The following is a 26,654-nucleotide window of genomic DNA, read 5'->3' on the forward strand; positions in this document are numbered from 1 at the left end:
TAGGAACCTCCAGGACAACTTTAAATATTCCAGCATCCAAATCATAGAGGTGCCAGAAGGAGAAGAGGAAGAGCAAGCAATTGAAACTTATTTGAAAAAATAATGAAGGAGAACTTCCCCAACCTGGACAAGGAAATAGACATGCAAGTCCAGGAAACTCAGAGTCCCAAAGAAGCTGGACCCAAGGAAGCACACACCAAGGCACATCATAATTATATTACCCTAAGTTAAAGATAAGGAGAGAATCTTAAAAAGCTGTAAGACAAAAGAAGACAGTTACCTGCAAAGGAGTTCACATAATACTATTAGCTGATTTCTCAAAAGAAACCTTGCAGGCAGGAAGGGGCTGGAAAGAAGTATTTAAAGTCATAAAAGGCAAGGACCTACATCTAAGATTACTCTATCCAGCAAAACTATCATTTAGAATGGAAGGGCAGATAAAAGTGCTTCCCAGATAAGGTCAAGTTAAAGGAGTTTATCATCACCAATCCCTTATTATATGAAATGTTAAAGGGAGTTATCTAAGAAAAAGAAGGAGATCAATACTATGAACAGTAAAATGACGACAAACTCACAACTATCAACAACTGAACCTAAAAAAAATGAAAAAATAAAACTAAGCAACAACTGGAACAGGAACAGAATCACAGAAATGGAGATCATATGGAGGGTTATCAGCAGGGAGGGGGTGGAGAGAGAATGGAGGAAAAGGTATAAGGAATAAAAAGCATAACTGGTAGGCACAAAATACACAGGGGGAGAGTAAGAAGGGTAAGAATAGTATAGGAAATTTGGAAGCCAAAGAACTTACATGTATGACCCATGGACATGAACTAAGGGGGAGGTATGCTGGTGGGAGGGTGGGTACAGAGCAGAGGGGGATAAAGTAGAGGAAAAAAATGGGACAATTGCAATAGCATAATCAATAAAATATACTTAAAAAAAGAAGCTACCCAAAATGAAATGAAATATAGTTAAAAAATAAACTAATAAAACCCTATTTGAATAGGTTTTAGAATATAATTCACCATGTAGACATTGCAATGTCACTAATGTCAAAAGTTAGATATACAATTAATAGCTGGAATCACAGATCTTGGAAATTTATACTGTATCCAGATATAGATTTTTAATTTTTTATTTAAATTCTTCATATCAACTTGATTTCTTTAAAAATCTAACTAAAAGCTTTCAAGTCTTATGCCTTTAGTTTGAATATTGTCAGACTTGCTTTTCTGAACTAAGCTGAGGTTTATGTTAGAAAGATGAGAAAGTAGAGCTTCACTAATTAATTTTAGCTCATGTGGAATAAATCAATCAAGAATCACAGGTCACAAGTGTCTTTCACATTTCTATGTTTCATTTGTTTAGTGGAGTGAACCACTACATTTAGATGGATGATACTCAAAAGGGCTATTATCTCTGTTTAATTATTGATTGATTATTTAAATGACTATTATAGTTAAATTAAAAAAAAAATAAAAGCTACCACTTGTCAATGGAAGGTGCTTAAAAAAAGATTTTGTTTAAAGCTAGAAAATGACAGATTGTAGTAAGAGCATGAAATTGTGAAGAGAAATGAAAATATTTCTTTCAAATGTCATGTCAGAGATGGCAGAGGTTTTTACTATTATCAACCAGGAGATAAAAAAGAAGGAAACAGTACAAAATGTTGCAATAAAGCAAATAAAAGAAACAGACTAATGGTAGCATAAAAGTCATCGTGGCAGTAGAGTATCACTTCCATTCACAAAAAGAATCCCCACTATTATAACAAAACTGTACAGCATCTGAACTATTGCACTATTAGACTCCACTGTGTACACAGAGTCAGGTAAGAACTGGAAAGTCACTGCCTGGAAAACTTGAAAAAGATTACCTACAGAACCTTCTCAGCTCTTATCTCTGAGAACAAAGAGGTAATTTGCCCTCCTTAGCCAAAAACACAGATTTTCTGTTTTCTCTGAAAGGTAGGCTAGGCCTCTGGTTACCTAGCTTTTTGTTGGTGGGGGAGAATGGAACATCTTCCATGCCCAGATTTGAAAACTGAGGTCTTGTGAGAGATTTGCCCGCATTCCTGTTTTGTTGAGAATTCTGAGTCGAGTGCACAGTCAAAGACTTGGCCTCAAAATCAGAGACACCATTTTGCAGTATGGATCCTGTCAAAGAAACAGGAGAATGTTTTAGCAAGACTTAAGGGTACATCAATCAAGCAGTCTTAAGTGTACACAAAGAAAAAGGTAAAAACATTTCAAGCAAAATGATGTTTATTTCTTTCCTTAAGTTTTTTTCCCCCAAATTATGCTTCCTAAATTGCTGAGAACAAATCAGTTGAGCAGAATCAGCTGAACGAGGCTGTCTGACTCAGCCCTCGGCAGCATCCTAAAGGAAGACGTCTGTAGTAGCCCATCTCTAGACGGGCTAGCTCCGTCCTCAGACCTTGTTAGCTTCCTGGTAGCTCTGGGTACAAGGAAGTGAACAGGGCCAACATCACCGACTTCTGATAGTTTCTATAAGTTCTGTTGAGGAAAAAACTGCTTTACACTGTCTTAGGGAATGAAGACTTTTAAAAGCTTTAGGGAACAAAAAGGGCAAAGAATCAGAAAATGAGAGGAGAGCTAGCTTCCCCCAAAATTGAAGACTATCTTTAATTGGTTTGAGGTCAATTTAGGTGTTATATTTTTCTCTTTTTGTGTTTGTGCAAACTAATCAATGAAAGAACATATGAAAGTACAGCATAGTTCTGAAATTGCTGTTACATTTATAAAGCCAATAGCAATAGAGCAAGGGTACCTGGATCAACAAACAAATAATTCAAAAAACTATTTTAAAAGAGATTCCCAATATCTTCCCAGCACTCATTAAAATGGTCAATAAAATAAAACATACAAAATATTTAAATTTATAACTAACACTAATCTTAATTCTTTGTTAGAAAACAAATGTGAGACTACAAAAACCAAGTGTCTACTTCTCATGAAAGCCATGGGTTTAGGGTTATTAGTACAGATTTCTCACCGTGTTGGTACCTAGAATAATAATATCAACATCAACTCATCATCATAATTTCCCTTAATAAGTATGCAATTTTTAAAAATCTTAATGTCACCTTCTGTAGTCTCTAAGTACTAAAGAACTATTAAATTATAAGATTCCCACAAGACTGCTTTAAACTAAAATTAAAATATGAGACAATGGAAAATATTTATATTTTTCTAGGCCTTTATTACAAGATGTGACTCTTTTGCATGAGACTAACAAAAATTAAAAAGTAAGACTAACTAGTTTTAATTTATTGATTGCTTTTTAAACCAGGAAACCCCTGGCTGAGAACGCAACTTTTCAAAGACCTGTTAGTAAACTCACCTGTTCTGCCCAGCACATCTGGCATGGCAGACTCAGGATCCTCTAGTTCTTTGGCATCTATTGAAAGCGTTTCCATACCTTCACTGAGGGAGTCCACAGATTCAGTATCATTGATGGCACCGTTTGCATGGTAACCGTTGATACCACCTTTTTCTGAAGAAGGTGCGCACTGCTCCTCTTGAATGGAAACCGATTTACTGGAGTCTGAGATACTGTTACTTGCTTCTGCTGCAGGTTTTGGTTTGCTTTTCTTCTTTTTGTTCTAATGGTTGTCAAAGATTTGAAAAAAAGAAAAGAAAGAGAAGAGCCCCCCCACCCAGACAGGAACTCTAGTTACCCAAAGGCAACCAATGTTATCAGTTTCTGAAATGCTTTTTCAGAAATTGAACACATTTCTTTGTATATTGAATTGCTAACCAAAAAAACATGTAAAATACTTTGGATAAACCCAAACACATAAGAAATTTATGCATGGCAAAATCCCACCATATGCAAAATCAAAAGATAAATTATAAAGTGTGAAAAAATATGTGCAATTTATCTACAAAGAGCTAACTATAGAGAGAGCTCTAACAAAAAAACAAACAAAACAATAACTGAACAGAAAAAATGGTATAGTATATAAACATATGGAATGAAATGCAACCTCAATAATAGGAGGCATAAATTAAAAATGCACTGCAGAAAATTCTGGAAAGACGGCAGAGAAGGAAGCACTGGGAACTTGTCGCTCCACCTAGCCTACCTTAAATGGGCTCAGAACATTCGCATTAGCCTGCAGCGGGGCAAACCATCTAACGCAGTAAATACAATGTAGAGTGTCTATCAGTTGTCCACCCTCATTTTCAGGTGGTCGGCTGGGCACTGCAGCTGCCCAGCATCATGAGAAAGTATTGTACTCTATACAGATAGCCTGGAAAATGATCAAAATTCAAAGTACGGTTTCTGCTGAATGCTATTGCTTTGCACCATCCCGAAGTCAAAAAAATCTTAAGTCAAACCATTTTAAGTTGGGGTCCATCTGTATAACATACCAAAACTTTTGTAACCATGTATGGAGATTGATGTTAGAGTTATTTATTTTTTTTTAAAGATTTTATTTATTTATTTTTTAGAGAGAGTGGAAGGGAAGGAGAAAGAGAGGGGGAGAAACATCAATGTGTGGTTGCACCCCACAGTGCCCCAACTGGGGACCTTGCCTACAACCCACACACGTGCCCCAACTGGGAATCAAACTGGAGACCCCCAGGTTCACAAGCCTGTGCTCAATCCACTGAGTCACACCAGTCAGGGCAATTAGAGTTATTTCACAATACATACAAATATTAGATCATTATGTTGTACACCTGAAATTAATATAATGTTGTTATACATGTCAATTAGCCTCAATTTTTAAAAACATTATGTTGTACACCTGAAATTAATATAATGTTGTTATACATGTCAATTAGCCTCAATTTTTAAAAAAAGTAAAATATAAAGCCTTCACTGGCAAATTAGTTCAGATACCAGCTTAGAATAAAAGCCAAAGGGGGAAAAAAGAGAGTTCTGGAGATGGATGGTAGTGACAGTTGTACAACATTATGAATGTATTTAATATCACTAAGCTATACACTTAAAAACAATTAAAATGGTAAATGCCATGTGTTTTCTACAGTAAAAAACATTTGGAAAAAAACTGCACTATGATATCATTTTTTATCTACTAGATTAGCAAAGGTCAAAAAGTCTGATTACACTGCAGGGCTGACAGGGCTGAGGGCGTGGAGAAACCGGCATTCTCCTATATTACTTGTGGGAGTGCAAAGTAGTACTCTCTATGGCAATCTGGTAATAATTACAAAGGTAAAATATACCCTTTACCTATCAATCCACATCTGGGAATCTATCCTCAGCAATACTAACACATGCGCAAAATTATATATATACAAGTTTATTCACTGAAGTATTCATAATAATAGCAAAGGATTGGAAACAACCAAAATGTTGATCAATAAAAGGACTAGTTAAATTAGTTACAGTACATTCAAACAGTAAGATGCCTACACATCCATAAAAAACAAGAAAGCTCTTTATGTATTGATGTAAGTTTCAAGATATGTTATATTTTTAAAAAACAGCCCTAGCTGGTATGGATCAGTGGATTCGGACACTGGCCTGCAAACCAAAGGGTCGACAGTTCAATTCCCAGTCAGGGTACATGCCTGAGTTGTGGTCTGGGTCCCCAGTGGGGGGCACATGAGAGGCAACCACACACTGATGCTTTCTCCCTCTCTTCCCCTCTCTAAAAATAAATAAAATCTTAAAAAAAAAAAACAGGCAAAGAGGAGAATATATATTCATATTTGCTCATATATGCTTAAAATAATTCTGGAAGATAAATGAGAAATTGATGATTCTGTCTGCCTCTGGGGTCGGGAACCAAAAGTCTGGGGAGCAGGAACAGGATAAAAAACATTTCAGTGTACTAACTTTTGTAGCTTTGAATTTGGAGCCATAGGAATACATTACCTAGGCAAATAATAAAATTAAAACAAAAAAGCCCTTTACCTTTTATTCTGACAAACCACAGCTCTAGAAACGATACTTACTTCTACTCCTAAGGCTAGACTGCCACGACACTCAGTGTCCCCACACCGTTCTCAGGACCCTGCCTCATGGGAGCACTGCTGGAACTCCGGATGCCACTTTCTCCTCCCCACAGTTCTCGCCTGTCTTTCTCCTAAATACCTTCTCCCATCTAAGCTGGACAAGTTTTCCCATCGCTGTCCCATGGATGTACTAACAGTCCCAGCAACTAACTGCTCATGGTCGCACCTGTTGAACTGACCCCAACAGTTAACTGAGTTGGACTTGAGCATGTGGGACTGCTAAACAGAAGCCATTTTCCCTCCTTTAAATTTTAAGAAATTTAAATGTGTCCAACATATGCTTTTCCAGCTTCAAGCATATATTACATCAATAAATAACTTATTATCCTGGATCAATCAATTAAAAAAACTGGTGTTTTCCAGAGCACACAGAGCTATTTATGTTAGGTGAAAGCAATGGGAAGAAGTTAAGCAAATATACAAAGTTACAGGTTTGGAGAGCTTCATGGGAATCTGTAGTTACATTAGGTTCTCCTTCGAAAAAACTCTCAAGGATCATTGGGGCCAAGCATAATTTGGTCAAGACTTAACAGATGACCTAACGAAGTGATTTAGAGTCATCAAGAAAGCAGTCCAGAACTCTAGTTCTAACCTGATATAGGAAAAGAACTTGATTAAAATTCATACTTCAAACACTGACTGGTGTGGCTCAGTTGGTTGGAGGCTGGCCCACAAAGTGAAAGGCGGCTAGCTGGGTTCCCAGTCAGGGCACACGCCTGGCTAGTGGGGTTCAGTCCCCAGAAGGGGCACAATGAGAGGCAGCAGATCAATGTTTCTTTCCCTCCCTTTCTCTCTAAAAATAAGTAAATAAAATCTTTTTAAAAAATCCATACTTCAAGGATTTCCTAAAGGAGCTAGATCTAGAGTACAGAGCTGTGAAAAGCATTTTGAGACCAGCTACCACCCAGTGAGGAAAGCACTTTGGTTTCAAGTGGACAAGGAGAAGGAAAGGAGAACGAGCATGTCACAAACTAGGTGCTAGTATTGGTTAGTTTTAGTTCCCTATTTGGGGGATGAGCAAACTAAGGCACACAATGGTTAAACATACTTCCAGGTTGCAAAGCCAGTAAGTAGAACAGGATATAAAACCTGTTCTGACCGACCTCACAGCCCAAGAGCCTTCTTGCTCCCTAAACTGGAACGTCAGATCCCTCTGTATATCTAATAGTAGCAAAGGCCCTCACTGGGCTTTAACTCAAAGCTCATCAGTATCAGAGACTATAACAGTTATCTGACCTAAATATCTAAACCATTTTAACTAGTCTATGGTAAGAATGATGTTGAAAACCATGGACTACTGCATCACTTTCTTGTGGAGCTCTGCGTTAACTGACACTCCCTCCTGTTTCATTCCTGACTAATATTAACACGCCCTCCTCAACTGCCCCGTGGCAGGGCCACTCTGTTTCCTGTATGGAGTCACATGGAGGAGATTATAGCGTACTCTAATACACACAGCTGTGCTTCAACATCACAGAAGAGTTTTTAAACCAGGTGAACAGGAGATGCATATGTAACCTTTTCTTTCAAATATTTTGCAGAGCCTAAATATTTTTGTAATATCAATATCATGCTTTTAAATTGAATTCATTTTTACCTTTTTCTTGCCTGTTACTGTCCATTCTTTCAGTACTTCACTGGCACTACCTGAAACAGAAACCAATTACAGATTTTCTCTCTCAGCACATGCATAGTCCAGGAGGAATTAGTGTCCCTGGATTTTGTAATTGCTGGAGAATTTCTACAGTTCCTAACAGTAAAAGTTAAGGTTCAAGTCTCTGAGCTAATGTAATGATATAATCATATCATTCTGATCTCTTGTCATACCTGCCCATTTAGATTTCCCTGCTTCATGTAACTCCCTCAGAGGTAACTTCTTTCAAGAAGAGACTAATATATCCTGATCATTTTGAATTTTTTTCTTCTAAAGTATATTTTATTGAGTATGATATTATACTTGTCCCATTTTTTCTCCCCTTTATTCCCCTCTACCCTGCACCCCCCCTCCCACCCACATTCTCCCCCCTTAGTTCATGTCCATGGGTCATACATATAAGTTCTTTGGCTTCTCCATTTTCTATACTATTCTTACCCTCCCCTGTCTGTTCTGTACCTACCATTTATGCTTTGTATTCCCTGTACCTTTTCCCTTATTCTTCCCCCAGCACCTCCCTGCTAATAACCCTCCATGTGATCTCCATTTCTGTGATTCTGTTCCTGTTCTAGTTGTTTACCTAGTTTGTTTTTTGTTTTTTTTTAGGTTCAGTTGTTGACAGTTTGTTGTCATTTTACTGTTCATAGATTTGATCATCTCCTTTTTCTTAGATAAGTCCCTTTAATATTAATAAGTCCCTTATAATATGGAGTATAACAAGGGCTTGGTGATAATGAACTCCTTTAACTTGACCTTATCTGGGAAGTACTTGATCTGCCCTTCCATTCTAAATGATAGCTTTGCTGGATACAGTAATCTTGGATGTAGGTCCTTGCCTTTCATGACTTCATATACTCTCCAGCCCCTTCTTGCCTGCAAGGTTTCTTTTGGGAAATCAGCTGAGAGTCTTATGGGAACTCCTTTGTAGGTAACTGTCTCCTTTTCTCTTGCTGCTTTTAAGATTCTCTCCTCAATCTTGGGTAATGTAGTTATGATGTGCCCTAGTGTGTGCTTGCTTGGGTCCAACTTCTTTGGGACTTTCTGAGCTTCCTGGACTTCCTGGAAGTCTATTTCCTTTGCCAGATTGGAGAAGTTCTCCTCCATTATGTTTTCAAATAAGTTTTCAATTTCTTGTTCTTCCTCTTCTTCTGGCACCCCCATGATTCAGATGTTGGAACTTTTCAAGTTGTCCTGGAGGTTGCTAAGCCTCTCCTCTTTGTTTTTTGAATTCTTGTTTCTTCATTCTCTTCTAGTTAATTTATTTATTTCTTCTTCCTGCTCTAAATTGTTGAGTCCCTGTTTCCTTCCCATCACTGTTGGTTCCCTGTACATTTTCCTTTGTATCACTTTTCATAGCCTTCACTTCTTCCTCTATTTTTCGATTATACTCAACCGCTTCTGTGAGTGTCCTAATTACCAGTGTTTTGAACTCTGCATCTGACAGGGTGGCCATCTCTTCGTCATTTAGTTGTATTTTTTCTGGAGCTTTGATTTGTTCTTTCATATGGGCCATATTTCTTTGTGTCAGCATGCCTGTTACATTGTAGGGGCAGTGCCTTAGGTGTTCACCAAGGCAGGGAAACCCACGTCACTGCATTGTAGTGCTGTATGTGGGGGAAGGGACTGAGAGGGAACAATGCCACTTGCTCATCTCTCAGCTGGCTTTCAGTCACTTCCCCCGCTTCCCACAAGCAAGTTGGGCCCTCCTGGTGCTGATTCCTAGGTCGGTGGTCTTGTGTATATTCTAGGACTCTGTGGGACTCTCCAACGAATTCTCCTGTGAGGCTGGGAGTTTTTCCCACTGCAGCAACCTCCACAGGTTTTTACAGTCAGAGGTTTTGAGACTTTATTTCCCCGTGCTAGAACCCTGGGTTACATGGTCTGACTTGCTCCCCAGTTGTTCCTCCCAGTTTATTCACATGAGCATGTGGGACCACTGGGTCCACCACCTACCACCATGCCCACCCAGTCCTCTAGCTGCCGCCTTGCTATGAGTCCTCTCCACCCGGCTGCCCAGCTCCACCCCTCCTACCAGTCTGAATGAATGTTTCTTCTTTAACTCCTTGGTTGTCGGAATTCTATACAGTCAATTTTCTGGCAGTTCTGGTTGTTGTTTTTTTTTTTTAATTTGTCATTGTCCTTCTTTTGGTTGTGCTAGGAGACAAAGTCCATCTACCTATGCCTCCATGTTGGCCAGAAGAGATTGAAATTCCTTTATTTTTATAGCTTAGACCAAATACAAAGATGAGAGCTTTCAGCCCAAGTATGCCATCCCATCTCCTCCTGAAGATTACATATCACCTTGGCTACACTGTTTTAGAGACCTGTTCACTACCCTATGCTCAAATATTAACATTATAAAGAAAAGTGATGCCAATGAAGAGAGACCTTACAGTGTTTGAACCTGTTTATTTCTAGTGGCAGAAAAATAGGGAGACCTAATCTGGTGTAGCTATTCAATGACAAGGTATCGTTTTAAAGTGGCATAGTATGTTATATTCTCATGGGGTCTACTGTATCATCTATGAAACACCAGGTTGCTGAATGAATGTTATAGAAGTCTGAAGCAACTTCTATTTGAACAAACACAAACTTATAAAGAAACTGAACTAGGATTACCTTCCATAAACGCTTGTACTGTTTTGTCCACGCAATTGTCGAAGTGCTGCAAAACCAGGATGATCTCATTGTTGCTCTTGTTGGGAACTATTGCACGCACTGCATTTATCTGGAAAAGATGACAGGGTCATTTAATTTTAACAACTGAAGCCTATTACACAGTGACATTTCACTCTTAACAATATGTATCACTCTTTAGCATCAGTGAGAGTACATACAACCATCTCACTGGGCATGATTATAGATGAGTGATAACAGCACATACAAATTTATTTCAAAACTTAGAAAACCAGAACATTTCTAGAAATAGAAGGCGTGTGCTAGATTCTATTCCAAGAAAGGGAGGTTTAATTTAGGTACCAAGTGTTAATTTTAGCATCAACATTTCCTTGTTTTTAGCATATTGTACAGAAAGGTGGAAAGTTTAATGAACTTTTGCCCATGACAACTTAGATTTTTATATAGCATTTTTCAAAAACATTTCATTTCATATCATTTAATTGTATAACACTATGAAAATAACTTAAATTACTATAAACTATTTCAGGCACACAAAACATAATGAGCATTCACTGCATGACAGCCAGGGTTTTTTTTATCCTCACCCAAGGACATTTTTTCATTGATTTTTAGAGAGAGAGGAAAGGAGAGAAAGAAGCATCAATGTGAGACAGAAGCATAATTGGTTGCCTCCTGTATGCACTCCAACTGGGGACTGTACTGCTTGGAATAGGCATTGTATGCGCTCAGACCAGGGATTATAAGCACCTGAGCCAGTGACCCATCCTGAAACCTAGGCATGTGCCCTGACTGGGAATCAAACCCACAACCTTTCAGTTAGTAGACAACACTCTAACCAACTGAGATATACTGGCCAGGGTGAGACAGCTTAATAAAATAAAATACAGGCAAAACTTGGTTCTTGAACAATTGAGTTCTCAACCAAGCTATTCACAGGAACAATTTCTCAGCTGTTTAACAAAACTTTAGGTCTCAATTCTCTACCCAACAACCTTTTCGTGCTGATAACTATATGATCAGTCACACATCTCTCAAGTGACAAAGAAGATTCAGTGTTTCAAACAAATCACTTCTCGGACAGTTTTCCATAACGAATTAGTAAGTTTGAAGACCAAGGTTCCACTGTAGAAGCAACTGAAGCCCCCATGAAGTCCCTCATAAATCCCATCTCCCTTCTCTCCACCTTCAATGTGATGTTACTTCAATAAACATTTTACACTTTTAAAATGTATGTATGTATGTATCCACAGGTAGTATTGAATATATACTATTGTTTCATATTATGTAAATATCATCATGTCATGCATGATTATATTCAATTTGCTTTATTCATGTAACACTGTTCAGTTTTTTTCATGTTGATAAATGCATCTCTTATATAACTGCTACACAGCATTTCCATGGTGTGAATATAGCCAATTTATTCATTCTCCGTTTGACAGACACTTAACACTGTTTCCAATGTTTAGCCAGTATGAAAAATGCTGAACATTCCTATGCTTATTTGCTGCTGAAAACTAAGTGCCTAAAACAATGTTTAGCATATTTCAAGAAAAAAAAATCGAGTCTTGTCCTGGCTGGTGTGGCTCAGTGGATTGACTGCCAGCCTGTAAACCAAAGGGTTGCCAGTTCGATTCCCAGTCAGGGCACATGCCTGGGTTTCAGGCCAGGTCCCCAGTTGGGGCACATAAGAGGCAATGACACATTGATGTTTCTCTCCCTCTTTTTCTCCCTCCCACTCCCTCTTTAAAAATAAATAAATAAAATCTTTAGGGAATCTACAAATTTATTAGATAATGCCAAACTGCTCTTTCAAATAGGTATGTCAATTTTGTTAGGTTCATTCCCAAGGTATTTTAATTTTTTGAGATTAAAAATACATAATTTGCAATTACTGTATATTGTTTTCATTTTTTAAAAAAGATTTTATCCATTTATTTTTAGAGAAAGGTGAAGGGAGAGGGAAAGAGAGGGAGAGAAACATCAGTGTGTGGTGATCTCTTACTTAGCCACCACTGGGGACCTGGGCCGCAACCCAGGCATGTACCCTGACTGGGAATCGAACCAGGGTCCCTTCAGTTCGCAGCCCACACTCCATCCACTAAACTACACCAGCTAGGGCTATTGTTTTCATTTTTACATATCAATTTTTACCCAGCAACCTTGATGAACTCTCAGTATTCCTAATAATTTAATGCTTTGTTGGTTTATGTACATAAACTATACTGCATATAAATAATGGCAGTTTTTTTTACTTCCTTTCTAATCCTTATAATTTTCATTTTTGTCTTACTGTACAATGTGAAATTAGTTATTTCTCTAAAAGGACCTGGTTCTTCTTGGTAGGAACTGGTAGTTAAAAGCCAAAACCTAAGAGCTAGGTGTGTCTACTGCCAGATAGAGCTAGGAGATTTTGTTTTTTACAACATGAATTCATATGTAATATTCAAATATAATATTAAAAGGTTTTTTATTATATGATTTTAAACATATATCTTTCTTCTAAACTAAAAGTTTTAGTTCCTAAAAATGTTAATTTACTGACTTGCTTTAATTCTGTAATATTCACAAATGCTACTAATAACACTATGATACATTACTATTAATGACAAAACATTGAATAAAATTTAAGATTTATTTGCAATTTGTTTTGTCCTTTAAATATATCCCTCTAATCATGTATAGTAAGAATGTTGTGTTCAGTGGGAAGATTTGTTCTAGTTCACCCTTTCCCTGAAGGTAAAATATTTTTAGGATCTCAATCTTACATAAGCTCTCAGCTCCAATTCCTAACCTAGGACAAGCCTGGAGCTTTATGACCCTGTGTGGTAAAGCCCATTTGTTATCAAGACGGACAAAACACATCCAAATTAGCTAGCTCAGGCTTACTACTCTGCTTTTTCATTCCCTCTATCATATCTGTTTAGTCCCCAAGGATTTCCCTTTGTCTGTTCAGCTATGCATTTAAAATGATGTGTTATTTTTCATTCTATATTTTTCAGTATTTTATATCATGAATGTTTTCAAGTTACCTAGTCAGCAATACTATTTGAAAAGGAAGTCCTTTCATATATAAGAAGTATCTTGTCCAAGTAATAAACAGAGTCTGTATTAGAACCTAAGTCTTTTTTAGTATACTTGCTTTCACATCATTCTATGCTTGTTTTTGTTTCAGGCTGATTTAAACAATGACAAGGTTTAAAACCATACAAATGGGGAGGTATATAACCTATAATCCAAAGAGGGATAATTTGTAATTATACATTTTTGAAATGAGCAAAAAACTTAGCACTGACCACTAGAAAATGGATTTTAGGCAAAACTTACAGATTCAACAATAAAAGTAAACTTCTGGTAATTTAAAATGTGAAAGTTTATATTATTGAAACAATATATATATCTATGAATCCATAATCAACAATATACTTTTATTAATAAAACAAAAAGTTTTCAAAGCACATAAAGCTTTTGTTCTATGTTTTACTCAGTTACAGCTCACTCAGGGTTGTATTACTAAAAAGATCTGGTTTTGCCCTGGCTGGTATGGCTCACTGTATTGAACTCTAGCCTTCGAACCAAAGGGTCACTGGTACTATTCCCAATCAGGGCATATGCCTGGGTTGTGGGCCAGGTCCCCAGTAGGGGGTGCATGTGAGGCAACTACACCTTGATGTTTCTCTCCTTCTTTCTCCCTCCTTTCCCCTCTCTCTAAAACTAAAAATGAATAAATCTTTACAAAAGTAAAACTTTTTTAAAAAAGAAAACACCTGGTTTTCTTCCAAAGGAATGTTACTTGGAAGATCTATTTCTCATCTTGCTCTGAAGTCTCCTGAACTTCAGAATCCTCTTCAACTGAATGGAAAGGTCCTCCTCAGTTTGTTCCTTTAAAAATGTTGCCAAATGAGATACATACTTAGCCATATAAATATTATGTTATAATATTAATTAATATTAAGGTGTCTTCAAAAGAATTCAGAATGAGTATATAGAGAAATAAGCAAAAAAAAAAATCACGTCTACACTTAAGAGGCTCTGATTTCTCAAACCTTCATGGTATTTACTCTTCAATATACAGTGGCATCTCTTTTGTTCTTAAAGTTTCACTTTCTTAATGAGTCTGTGTAGTCCTGACTGTATTTCTGCCTAAATTTTACTGTGACATTCAAATTTACTATCTATAGCAGTGATTTTCAACCTTTTTCATCTCAAGACACATGCAGACTAATTACAAAAATTCTGCATGCAGAACACCAAAAATGTATTTTTGCCAATATAACAAAAAATAGTTATAATTTTGATTCATTTATACCAGACAGCTATTGTGTTGGCTGTTGTCCTTTTTTATTTGCCAATCTAAGGGAAAAGAGGTCAGTGCCCCTGACTAAACAGTCAGGTATTACATACTTTAAAAATTCTTGCAGCACAGCAGTTAAAAACTGCTAATCTACAGTAACTAATCATACCTTTTCTTTCATGTTCTCAAAAGCCCCTCCCTGGGCCAGTACAGTATTGGACTGCAAATCGAAAATGAATCCTGATGAATCTGAAAGAATGAGAAGGAAAAAATATATTCAACAAGATCCAAAACTGACATGTGGTCCATCCCCCAAATGGAAGGGACAATAGAAACTGCTTTTGTGCCTTAAACAGTTAACTTACTTTGTAAATTCCATTATACAGATCACTGATAACTACATTTGAGTTAAAATTATAAAATTTGATTTTAATAGAAACTGTCACAGCTTGAGAAAAACACTAAATACATCAACTACATTAAACTGTCCAGTAATCCTTGGCATCTTTGTTAATTATTTCACCTTAATTTAAAAGGCCCTCTTGAAATGCTGAAAATAAATGGCTCCCTGAGGTAAAATTCAACACTAACAAATCTGAAAATGTGAGCAAGGATGGGAACTTCTATGGCATTAATGATAACAATAATAACACAAGAAAGTAATTTCAACCTTCTTGGCTGTATCACACACATTATTTCTTTAGACTACGAACTCCATGAATACATTTGTGTTTGTGTTCCCAGTATAATGCTTGACAAAGCAATGTACCCGAGTTTACATTAGCAGCATAACATGGGAAAACTTAGTTTAATGTGACTGATTACAGAAAGAGTTTAGCTTCCCTGTACTTACAAAGAAAAGGCTATCTGCACATTCAATCAATTCCTTTACCGGAGACTACCATGAATTACCTCAGCTTTAAACACTTGACAACTTTGTTTTAATCTAATGAGATGCAATCCAGGAAATGGTTAGAATGCTTCTCAGATTCTGATGTGTACACTTATCTGGGGAATCTCAGCTTAAAATGTAGGTTCTGATTCAGTAGTCTAGCCTATGGCCTGAGATCTTTACTCCCTGGTGGTATCAACATTGCTGATTCATGCACCATACTTGGGAGTAGCCTGGGGGTTAGAATTTCAACAAAGCAAGTACAAGGGAAAGCTTTGAAAAAAGGGTTGGTATGTTCTGAATGTTTGTGTCCCTGGTCCCCCAAACTCTTATGCTGAAACCCTAAAGGGATAGTGTTAGTAGTTGGGGCCGCTGGAAGGTAAGTAAATCATGAGAGTGGAGCCCTCATGAGTGGCATTGGTGCTCTTATAAAAGCGATTGCACAGAGCTCCCTAGGCCCTGCTACCACGTGAAGACTCGATGAGGAGTCTGCGAGCCATAAGAGGGCCCTCATGCAACCATGCTGACACTCTGATCTCAGGCTTGCAGCCTCTAGAACTGTGAGAAATTAATTTAGATTGTATATAAGCTGTCCATGTTGTTATAGCAGTCCAAGTGGACAGGGGTTTAAAAAATACAGCACTATTCTAGTGTACTTTCCAAGTTCTTTTTTTTTGTAATTTATTTTTAGAGAGGGAGAGAAATGTTGACATGTAGGAGATAGATTGATCAGTTACCTCTCACACTCCCCTACTGGGGACCTCGCCGGCAACCCAGGCGTGTGCCCTGACTGGGAATTGAATGCGCGGCCTTTCAGTTTGCAGGCCGAGGCTCAATCCACTGAGCAACACCAGCCAGGGCCCAAATTTTTTTGCTGTTATTACAGATGTGTTTTAATTAAAGCCTCTTTTACAGCTCAATCTTTATCCTGTGTTTTTGAATACCTCCTACATGCTATGGAAGACTGATCATTTATAAGTTAGAATGACAGCACATTTTGGTACTAAAAGTGGAAAAGAGATATGAATACAACGCACGTCATTCCAAGAGAACCTGTGCTTGCCAATTACCAATGAACCGTGAACTCATTCAGGTTTAACCTCTGTAATACTGGCAGATTTGAGAAAGTTAACAAATGAAAAATCAGGTTGCACTTACGCAAACTCAGTGTTTAAGCCTTAGTTTTCGTAGACTTCTGGCAAGATGGAGGAATAGGTGGACGCATTGTACCTCCTTGCACAACCAAGAATAGAACAACAATAATTTACAGACAATAACACTCAGAACTGACAGAGGATTTATCTCAATGGAAGTCGGACAGCCAAGAAGTTGAAGTAGACCCGTACATCCAGACTGGTAGGGGACGACGAGCCAGGCGGGCGCAGGGCTGGCACGGGTCGCAGGTGCGCGGAGGTCGGGGAAAATTTGGCGCGAAATCGGCGCAACAGCCATCCGGGGCACAAGAACGCAGCGGTGATCCCTGAGTACGCAAGCTGCGGCTGGGGGACCCAGTGAGGCAGCGATTGTGGACCAGGGCAGAGCTCGCAGCCCAGGAGCCCAGAGAAGGGTCTGAGCCCAGGAGAATGGAACTACCGCCACTGTTCCCTCCCGTCCCGCTCCCGCCCCCACCCCCACCCCCACCTCCACCTATAACGTCACAATCTAGCAACTGAGGTGCCCAGTCCCGGTGAACACTTAAGGCTCCGCCCCCCACCGTAACAAGAGCGACCAGACCGGAAAAAAAAAGGAGAGACAGGGAAAGACATAAGACATGTTTCCAACAGAACAGATCAGTCCCCCAGGACTCATCCTTTTGAGTGACCAAGAAATAGCCAATCTATCAGATGCACAGTTCAAAACACTGGTGATCAGAAAGCTCACAGAATTGGTTGACTCTGGGCACAATTTAGATGAAAGGATGCAGGTTACCATAAAAGAGATGCAGGAAGATACGCGGAGGAGAGCCAATAGTGAAAGGAAGGAATCTGAGTCTCAAAACAATACAGTGGACCAGAAGGAAGATAGAATCAACCAAGCAGGAAAGCATGATGAAATAAGAATTCAAAAAATCGAGGAAAAGCTGAAGAGCATCCAGGACACCTTTAAACGTTCCAACATCCGAATTATAGGGGTACCAGAAGGGGAGGAGCAACAAGTGGAAAAGTTATTTGAACAAATAATAAAGGAGAACTTCCCCAGTCTGGCAAAGGGAACAGTCTTCCAAGAAATCCAAGAAGCTCAGAGAGCCCCAAAGAAGTTGGACCCAAGAAGAAACACACCAAGGCACATCATAATTACATTAGCCAAGGTAAAAACGAAGGAGAGAATCCTAGAAGCAGCAAGAGATAAGGGGACAGTAACCTACAAAGGAGTTCCCATCAGACTGTCAGCTGATTTCTCCAAAGAGACCTTACAGGCAAGAAGGGGCTGGAAAGAAATATTCCAAGTCATGAAAGGCAAGTACCTACATCCCAGATTGCTCTATCCAGCAAAGCTCTCATTTAGAATGGAAGGGAAGATAAAGTGCTTTTCAGATAAGGTCAAATTAAAGGAGTTCATCATCACCAAGCCCTTACTTTATGAAATGCTAAAGGGACTTATCTAAGAAAAGAAGATAAAGAAAAGACATGTATAGTAAAAGGACAGCAAACTCACAATTATTAACAACCACACCTAAAGCGAAACCAAAAGAAACTAAGTAAACAACTAGAACAGGAACAGAACCACAGAAATGGAGGGCACATGGAGGGCTAGCAGCAGGGGGGTGGGAGGAGGAAAGAGGGGGAAAAGGTATAGAGAATAAGTAGCATAGAATGTAGGTTGAAAATAGATAGGGGGAGGGCAAGAATAGTACGGGAAATGTAGAAGCTAATGAACTCATAAGTATGACACATGGACATGAACTAAAGGGGGGGAACGTGGGTGGGAGAGGGGGTACAGGGTGGAGGGGAGAGAAGGGGGGAAATGGGACAACTGTAATAGCATAATCAATAAAATATATAAAAAAAGCCTTAGTTTTCCAGATGACTACATAATTTCTAATTATCTTTAATAATTGAAGAGAAACAGTATAGGAACATGAAAATACTATCCAGCCAAAATACTATCCAGAAACCTTCTCAGAACTGCTACCAGTTAACCAAATGATACAGCTTGCGTATGGTAAGTACCCTCTCCCAAAGATATTAATGAGCAGTAAGATGACAAGGGAATTCAATAATCTTATTAGAGAATCAAAACACCAATCTCTTTTATGGAGAAGGGGATACAAAGGAAGCAGCATTCTGGTGTCCATACTTAAATGAACTATCGGTATCATTAGCTTCTTATATAATACATCATCTATCACTATTTTTTCTTTAACAACACACTAGATGAAACAAAGTAAAAGGAAAACAAAAGATAGTTCTGCAAACATCTTCAGTTATTATCCCCCCAAAATTAGCAGTATTATTAGGGTTCAGCTAGTATACAAATTAGGATAATAATTAAAAATACATAAAGCAGCTATCTCAGTCAGGATCCCAGCAGGAAACAAATGCACACTCAACTCAGGAAATCTGGGAGTTTTTTTTTTTAGAAGACTGTTTCAGAAGGTGCGGATAGGGAGTAAGGGAACCTCGAGGTGCAGTGCACCACCCCTTGGATATATATCAGCAATGTGCACTGCTACCCTGAGGGTTTAAATGGGTATAAGGTGATGGCAACAGCTGGAACCCAGGGACAGAAGACTTTCTCACCTTTGTTTCATCTGGTGTGCTAAGGGCCATAGGACAGTAGCTATTACCTTTGTTCAAAGGTCACAATAAGCCCACAGTGACCCCTCAGGGAAAGATTAGGGGTACAAACACCCCTACCTCATTCTCCTCCTTGCCTGATCTGCCCAAGCTGCCCAAGGGCCAAACCCAGCCAGAAGCCAGAGGGTAAAAGAGCCATTGAGGGAATATTTATCTCTTAAACCATGAGTTCAGCAAAAAGGGAAAGCAATAATTTTACATCTTAACTTGTCTATTCACCAGTTAATACTGCCTCTTAAACCAACAATTCAAGTAGATATAAAACTGAGTATCAAAGAACTAGAGCTTAAATACCTCCCGGCATTACAGAGAAAGTTACTTTTAATTTCCATAAAAAATATTTAATGATTTAACAATTTTCTTATTTTTATATGTAAAGAATGCCCAAGATTTACTAATTTCATTAGTAGGAAATAAGGCAGTATCTCATTCTATGAGAAAAGAGCACGTATACTCTATCAGAAATAAATTTTTAAAGAAAAAATGCAGTTAAATGCTATTATCAGGGAAGAGTCATAAAGGAGATGAGGAATAACTGAGAATGAGTTTTCTTTTTATCATTTATTTCCCTCTATCAGGAACCATCTCAGAAATTTCTTGGAATTACTTCAAATAGCACATATTTAGGAACATTTTGAAAAAAGTATGTTATTTACACTATCCCTGATATATTTGTAAATACTGCAGGTTTGTTATTATTGTTTTAGCTGGCTTCAAAAATCAGACAAAAGTTATTTTAGGCACTGAGAAGACACAGAAATATCTGAGTTTGATTATCCCATATATCAAACCAACCTTGAACAATTTTTTAAAACTGAAGTATAATTAACATTTATATAACATTATATCCATTTCAGGTATACAACTTAAGGATCTGATATCTGTATATACTGTGAAATAATCACAGTAAGTCTAGTAAACATCATTTACCATACATGGGCACAAATTTTCTTCTTGTAATGAGATTTACTCTTTTAGCAACTACAAATATTCAATGCAGTATAATTAACTGTAGTCACTATGCTGTACATCACATCCTCAGGGTTTAGGTAATAACTGGAAGTTTGTAACTTCTGACCCTCTTTACCCATTTTGACCCCCCCCACACCTTACCCCTGCCTTGTAACCACCAATCTATTCTCTGTATCTATGTGCTAGGTTTACTTAGTTTTTTATTGATTTGAGGGAGGAGGAAGGAGGGAAGAAGGGAGAGAGGGAGGAGAGTGGGGAGAAGGAAGAGGGGGAGGAGGAGAGGGAGGGAGGGGGAGGGGGGAGAGAGATGGATTTGTTGTTCCACTTATCTATGCATTCATCGCTTGCTTCTTGTATGTGTATGTGCCCTGACCAGAGATCCAACTCACAACCGTGGTGTATCGAGACAACACTTTAACCACCTGAGCTACCCAGCCAGGGCTGGTATTTTGTTTTGTTTTGTTTTTAGATTACACATACGATATTTGTCTTTTTCTTTCTGACTTGTTTCACTTAGCACAATGCCATCAAGGTCCACCCATGTTGTCACAAATGACAAGATTTCCTTCTTTTCATTACTGAATTATAATCATACATATATGTCACATTTTCTTTATCCTTTAATCCATCAATGAATGTTTAGGTTGTTTCCATATCTTAACTATTGGGAATAATGTAGCAAGGGTGGTGCACATATTTTTTTCTTTTTTCTTTCATATCTTTTTGAGTTAGTGTTTTTGTTTTCCTCCAATACTCAGAAGTAGAACTGCTGGATCACATGGTAGTTCAATTTTTAATGTTTTGAGGAAACTCCACACTATTTTCTATAGTGGCTGCACCAATTCACACTCCACCAAGACATGGTTCCCTTTTCTTCACATGCTGGATAATGCTTGTTATTTCATGTCTCTTTTATAATAGCCATTCTGACAGGTGTGAGAACTGTGGTTTTGATTTGCATTTCTCTGATGGTTAGGGATGTTGGGCACATTTTCACACACCTGTTGGCCGTCTATGTCTTCTTTGGAACTGAACAAGCATCATAACAAGTTTTGAACCATAGTTACTCACCAAATACACTGGTTCTCAAGTGCTGTTATTTGGACAGCACCTTGATATATCACTACCTTTCTTCTAAGGATCTCAGATTCTTCTTATTACTCACTGATATTCCTTACACATACATAAAACAAGTTGAGTTACAAAATTATTCACATTTTACCCAAGCCAAAGAGAGGCCATGAAGGTGAGATCCAATTACATGCAAGTTCGCTCTGAGGTGAAGATGCCTATCTGAACAGATAATCTAACAAATGTGATGATCACTTTTCATATTTTCTCAAACTGTATAAACTTCCCTCAAAATTAAAAAGTAACTCAAGAGCAGAGGTTAAGTGCCAGTTCTTACAGAAGTGGTGTCTCATGAACAATTAAACAACCTGAAGTTCTCCTTTAGAGTGAACATAGACAATACTCAACCACCAGTGCCTTCAAATAGTTTTTTCTCGTGCCAATTTTGAGAATAATCCACACATACGTCAAGTGGAGTTCAGCTGCTTCTTGTGCACTAGTGGCAAATATGGGGAGGGGGTTATACTGTGCAAGTGACCCATGGATGCGAACAGCGCTGTGTGATGGCCTGAGGGGAAGAGGTGAGTAAAGGGGGAAAAACTGGGGACAACTGTAATAGTATAAACCATAAAAACATAAAGAAAAAAACATTACATACATGCAAAAATCAATAAAAAATGAGTGCAAGGAAAAGTCATTGTCACAGACACTACTAGCTAAAGCCTAGAAGAGTGTATTTACAACTTCAAAACTGAATATGCCACCAAGGTCAATTTCCTAAGTCATAATACTCTCTTCTGGGATTTGCCACCTAAGCTTGGAAGAATTATGCCTGTTTTGGTGAGAAATAAGATATTTACATATTTTTAAAGGGGAGAAATGTATAAATAATGGGAAATCAAGTTTGGAAGGGGAGCAAATTGGAGACAGGAAATTTTGAAAGACAACTGTGTCAAAGCACCATTTTGTAAGGCTTCTGTGAGTCTGTTTGCGGTAATTCTACTGTAGTATTCTACTGTGCTGTTCTGGCTTTCTGAAATGTCAATACATTTTTATATTTAGATCTTTAAAAGTCATAAAGAAACCTCCATCTTGGCTGCCAACGGCCAAATACATGACTCCTCTCAATACAGGCTCATCGGCTGGTCTTCCTGGCCACCTCAGAGGACCACTGTGGCTGCAGGTTCTAGAGAAGCCACTCTTTAATGATCTGCTAAGTGGGTCTTTAATGACAAAAGCAGCCTTTTTTTTTTAAGCAGCCTTTTATCTTCCTGTTAACTCTGCTTTCATTTGTCATATAGTGTTAACAGCTGATTAAATTTTTTTCTTTGCTTTGTTCCTTTGAGTGCTTCTTCAAGTACATTCTAGGATGTTGGGCCTCTTCTTATAAGACTAAGCACTTACGCTGGGAAATTTCCAAACTTCTAGAATGAGTTCTGACTTTTTCAGGTAGAACTTGATGGAAAGTCAGGGATTTTATTAAAGATACACACAAGCAATTAAATCCTACCTTACTCACACTGATAGATTTTCCCGGGTTTCCAGCAGGGGCAATAGAATAAGCTTCTATTTTTTAAGTTCCAAGAATTCTTGAGGGTCTCATTGTTTAAAAGGTTTGCTACTTCTAATAATAATTCTGTCAATTCTTCCACAAATGGTGATTGGATAGGAAACTCCATCCACCTTTCAAAAACTTTCTTATTAATATACACTAGAGAATAGCCAGGAGGCAATAATATTGATTTTAATGCCCAAACTCTTCTAACTCAATGCCACTTAGCATTAGTCTGGAATCAGTTCTCCCACATATGAAATAAATGACTTAAAAAATTCTTTCCTACTCTTTACTATCCTTCAGATACTCAGGAATTCTACCAGCTGTTCCAGGAAAGAAAGTCAACTTCATAAGTCAAAATATTTAAAGCATTTAAGAACTGTAATTTTAAAAAAAACTCAAATTTTTTTGCATTAGCAAGATCAGTACATATTCTCTGCTGACTCTAGATCATCTCTGAGTCTGTTTTATTTAAAAAACTTTGCATATATCCCTGGACGGCGTGGCTCGGTGGACTCAGTGCCAGCCTGCAAACCAAGAGGTCGCTGGTTCAATTCCCAGTCAGGGCACATGCCTGGGTTATGGGCCAGGTCCCCAGTGGAGAGTGTGTGAGAGACAACCACACATTGATGCTTCTCTCCCTCTCTTTCTCCCTCCCTTTCCCTCTCTCTAAAAATAAATAAATAAAATTTTGTTAAACAAAATAAATAAGAAAACTTTACATACCGTTCCAGAGATTACATGAATTCAAACAGTTACTTAGAAAATTCTGAAGCCACATGATGATTATTTTGATATCTGTTTACAGCAACATTCAGAATTTTTAAAGAAAAGGTACACTAAAATAAAATTAAAATTAAAATATTCAGTCATGTCTTTCTTTGTTTCCAAGTTGTGATAAGGATTGATGTGAGTTTTATCTTTCTACTTGCAAATCTCACCCTTTCGTTTGGGAAAGGTAAAAATAAATTGTGATGTTGCTAATAGAGCCAGTAAAAAGAGGGAAAAAGAAACCAAGAAACCTGGATAATCTAAAAGACAGAAAAATCAGTCTGCAAATAAATCATGTTTAATAAAATGCCCCTGTGTGAGCTGGTCAGTTAAGTCTGAAGAAAAACACATTTTCAGCTACTAAGGGCTTATTTTCAGTCTCTCTTACAAGTCAAACCTGCATTTTTAGATTTCATTAACATTTCTCCATTTAAGGGGATCTCCTATTTTATGGGATTATTACTCTTGGATGTTACTCTTGGATTACTCTTGCAACACATGCCATACTCCGGGGCTTAGATGGATTAGATGAGTTGAATGCACGTCTTTTTAAAAAAAAATTATTTCCTACTCCTCACTGTCCTTCAGACTCAAGAATTCTACCAGCTATTCCAGGAATCTCAATTAAACAAGTCAAAAAAAAAAAAAAACCCAAACCTAAAACATTTAAGAACTGTGATATTTAAAAGTCAAACAAATCTGCCCTGGCCAAGTAGTTCTGCTGGTTAGAGCATCATCCTGATATAGCAAGGTTATGGGTTTGATCTCCAGCCAGGGCACGTACAAGAAGCAACCAACAAATGCATAAATAAGTAGGATAACAAATTGATGTTTCTCTCTCCCCACTCCTTTCTCTCTCTCTAAAACAAATTTAAAAAAATTTTTAAGTCAAATTTTCAATTACTAAGATCAGTACAGATTAGTTGGTAGAATTTTTGAGAACCTGAAGGAGAGTGAGTGGGGAATAGGAAATTATCTTTTTAAAACTGTATGTTAGATGTAAGAGATATTCTCTTATCATTGTAAAAGACTGCTTTGGATGTTCCTTCTAGCCCTGTCAAATAGTCAATGCCATCCCTCTCCACCGCATCCCATCCCCTTGTTTCAAAGTACAGAAACGAACAAGTCAATTCTAGTCACATGCTTCTGTCTCCAACAAAACACCCTTCCCATTAAAAACCCCACGGCACTGCAAAATCTGTCACTCTTCACTCATTAACCTCATGCATGTAAGAATTAAATCTACTAGATTCTTCTTTCTTAAAGTGACTTATGAATCAATAATCTACTTTAATTATAAATATTTCTATTTCCAAATAGTTGTTATAATTATCACAAGGTGAACCCCAGCTTTTAAGTATTATACTTGTGAAGGTAGGAAACTCGCTACTTAAATAACATACTTGTCTAACCCATTCTATCCTGGAATTTATTGATTACACCAAGGTTGCAGGATACAAGATTAATATACAGAAATCCATCACTTTCCCATATAACAGCAATGAACAAGTGTAATTTAAAATAAAAACACACAATATCATTTACATTAGCACCCTCAACATACTTGGGTATAAATCTAACAAAGTATATATGAAGGCAGATCCCCTGCCCTCAAAATGGAATTATCCTCTGGAGGGCAGGCCCCTTGTAGTACAGGCTTCCCTCACTAAGTGAGTGTTCTAAGAACCCATCTGTATCAGTATGCCATCAGGTGGTGTTGTGAGAGGCTGCATTCAGCTTCAGTGAAATTTTTTGATGACTCTTTCAACACATCTGCCCATCTCATGGATGATTTATGAGTGCACCTGCCCACACTGTGTTGAGTATTCATCAGCTTTCGACCAAAAATGACATGACCTCTGTGCCCCACACCCCCTATTCACCTGATTTCACCCCAAGTGACTTTCCTTTTGTTTCTTCAGATGAAAAAAGTTCTCAAAGAGAAAAATTTTGCCAATGTGGAAGAGGTGAAAGAAAAAAAAAAACAGCAGAAGCATCAAAAGGCATCAAAATCAAGTTCAAAAACTGTTTTGAGCAGTGGGGAAAGTGTGTTGATAGGTATATTTCATTAAGTGGACAGTACCTGGAAGGTTATTGAAGTTTAAACATGTAAGAATAAATACACAATTTTTAATAAATAAATTCCAGTTTTCTGGGGGTCCTCCTCTTGTGTAATACCTATATGTAGAAAACTACAAAACTCTGAGGAAAGAAGTAAAAAAAACCCTAAATAAATGGAGAGACATTCTGTGATCACAGATAGTAGGACTCAGCATTGTCAAGATGTCAGTTCTTACCACCTTGGTCTGCAGATTAAAAGCAATCCCAATCAAAATCCAGTTATTTACTTTGTGGATATTGACCAACTGATTCTGAAGTAAATACAGAAAGACAAAAGACCCAAAATAGCCAACACAATACTGAAGGAGAACAATCTTGACCTGACTTCAAGACATACTATACAGCTACAATAATCAAGACATTTTTATAGCTCTGGGAAAGCACAGATATGAAATAAACAGACTCTAGTTTTTAAAAGGTCAAAGCAATCTGCTGAAGTTAACATTTTTAGGAAAAATTAAATGCTAAACTTTTTAGATGAAACTATTTTAAAGTCTGGAATCCTATTGTTACTATAGTATTCTCATATGCAGAAAAACAAAAACTCAGCATTTCAAGCATAACTTGGAAAAAAGCAAACTGAATTATGATAAAATTAAAGTCAGAGGAAGAAACAAAAAGCTGATAAAAACTTTTCAGTTGATATATCTCATTTCATAAAACAGTTCAGCTTCTTTAGTAATCTAACCATTCCTTAGAGGCCAGATTTTCTTTGTATGGCGAGCTTTGTTATAGTTTTCTTATAACGAGGTTTTTGAACTGCTAAGTGAAAATTAAGTTTAAAAGCATTTCTTTCATATTTAACATGTGAGATCTGTATCTACAGCCTTGTTTTCCATTAAAGAACATTAAACTCAAAATTAAATTGAA

At 37.6% G+C, this 26,654-nt stretch overlaps 1 protein-coding gene across 7 annotated transcripts in view; it reads right to left on the reverse strand.

Annotated features, from left to right (window-relative positions):
• The window catches only part of SPATS2 (spermatogenesis associated serine rich 2), a 108,425-nt gene that overhangs the window by 29,491 nt on the left and 52,280 nt on the right, over positions 1 to 26,654 (reverse strand). For all 7 annotated transcript variants that reach the window (XM_028532479.2, XM_028532480.2, XM_036019078.1 and 4 more), the window contains 5 exons: positions 14,775 to 14,854; positions 10,291 to 10,399; positions 7,615 to 7,664; positions 3,367 to 3,628; positions 1,992 to 2,159 (listed from right to left, as the gene is read on the reverse strand). In XM_028532479.2, the coding sequence (XP_028388280.1) occupies positions 1,992 to 2,159; positions 3,367 to 3,628; positions 7,615 to 7,664; positions 10,291 to 10,399; positions 14,775 to 14,854 (669 nt within the window). The remainder of the gene's footprint in view (positions 1 to 1,991; positions 2,160 to 3,366; positions 3,629 to 7,614; positions 7,665 to 10,290; positions 10,400 to 14,774; positions 14,855 to 26,654) is intronic.

Source organism: Phyllostomus discolor, chromosome 2 (assembly GCF_004126475.2).
Source record: "Phyllostomus discolor isolate MPI-MPIP mPhyDis1 chromosome 2, mPhyDis1.pri.v3, whole genome shotgun sequence".
Taxonomy (NCBI): domain Eukaryota; kingdom Metazoa; phylum Chordata; class Mammalia; order Chiroptera; family Phyllostomidae; genus Phyllostomus; species Phyllostomus discolor.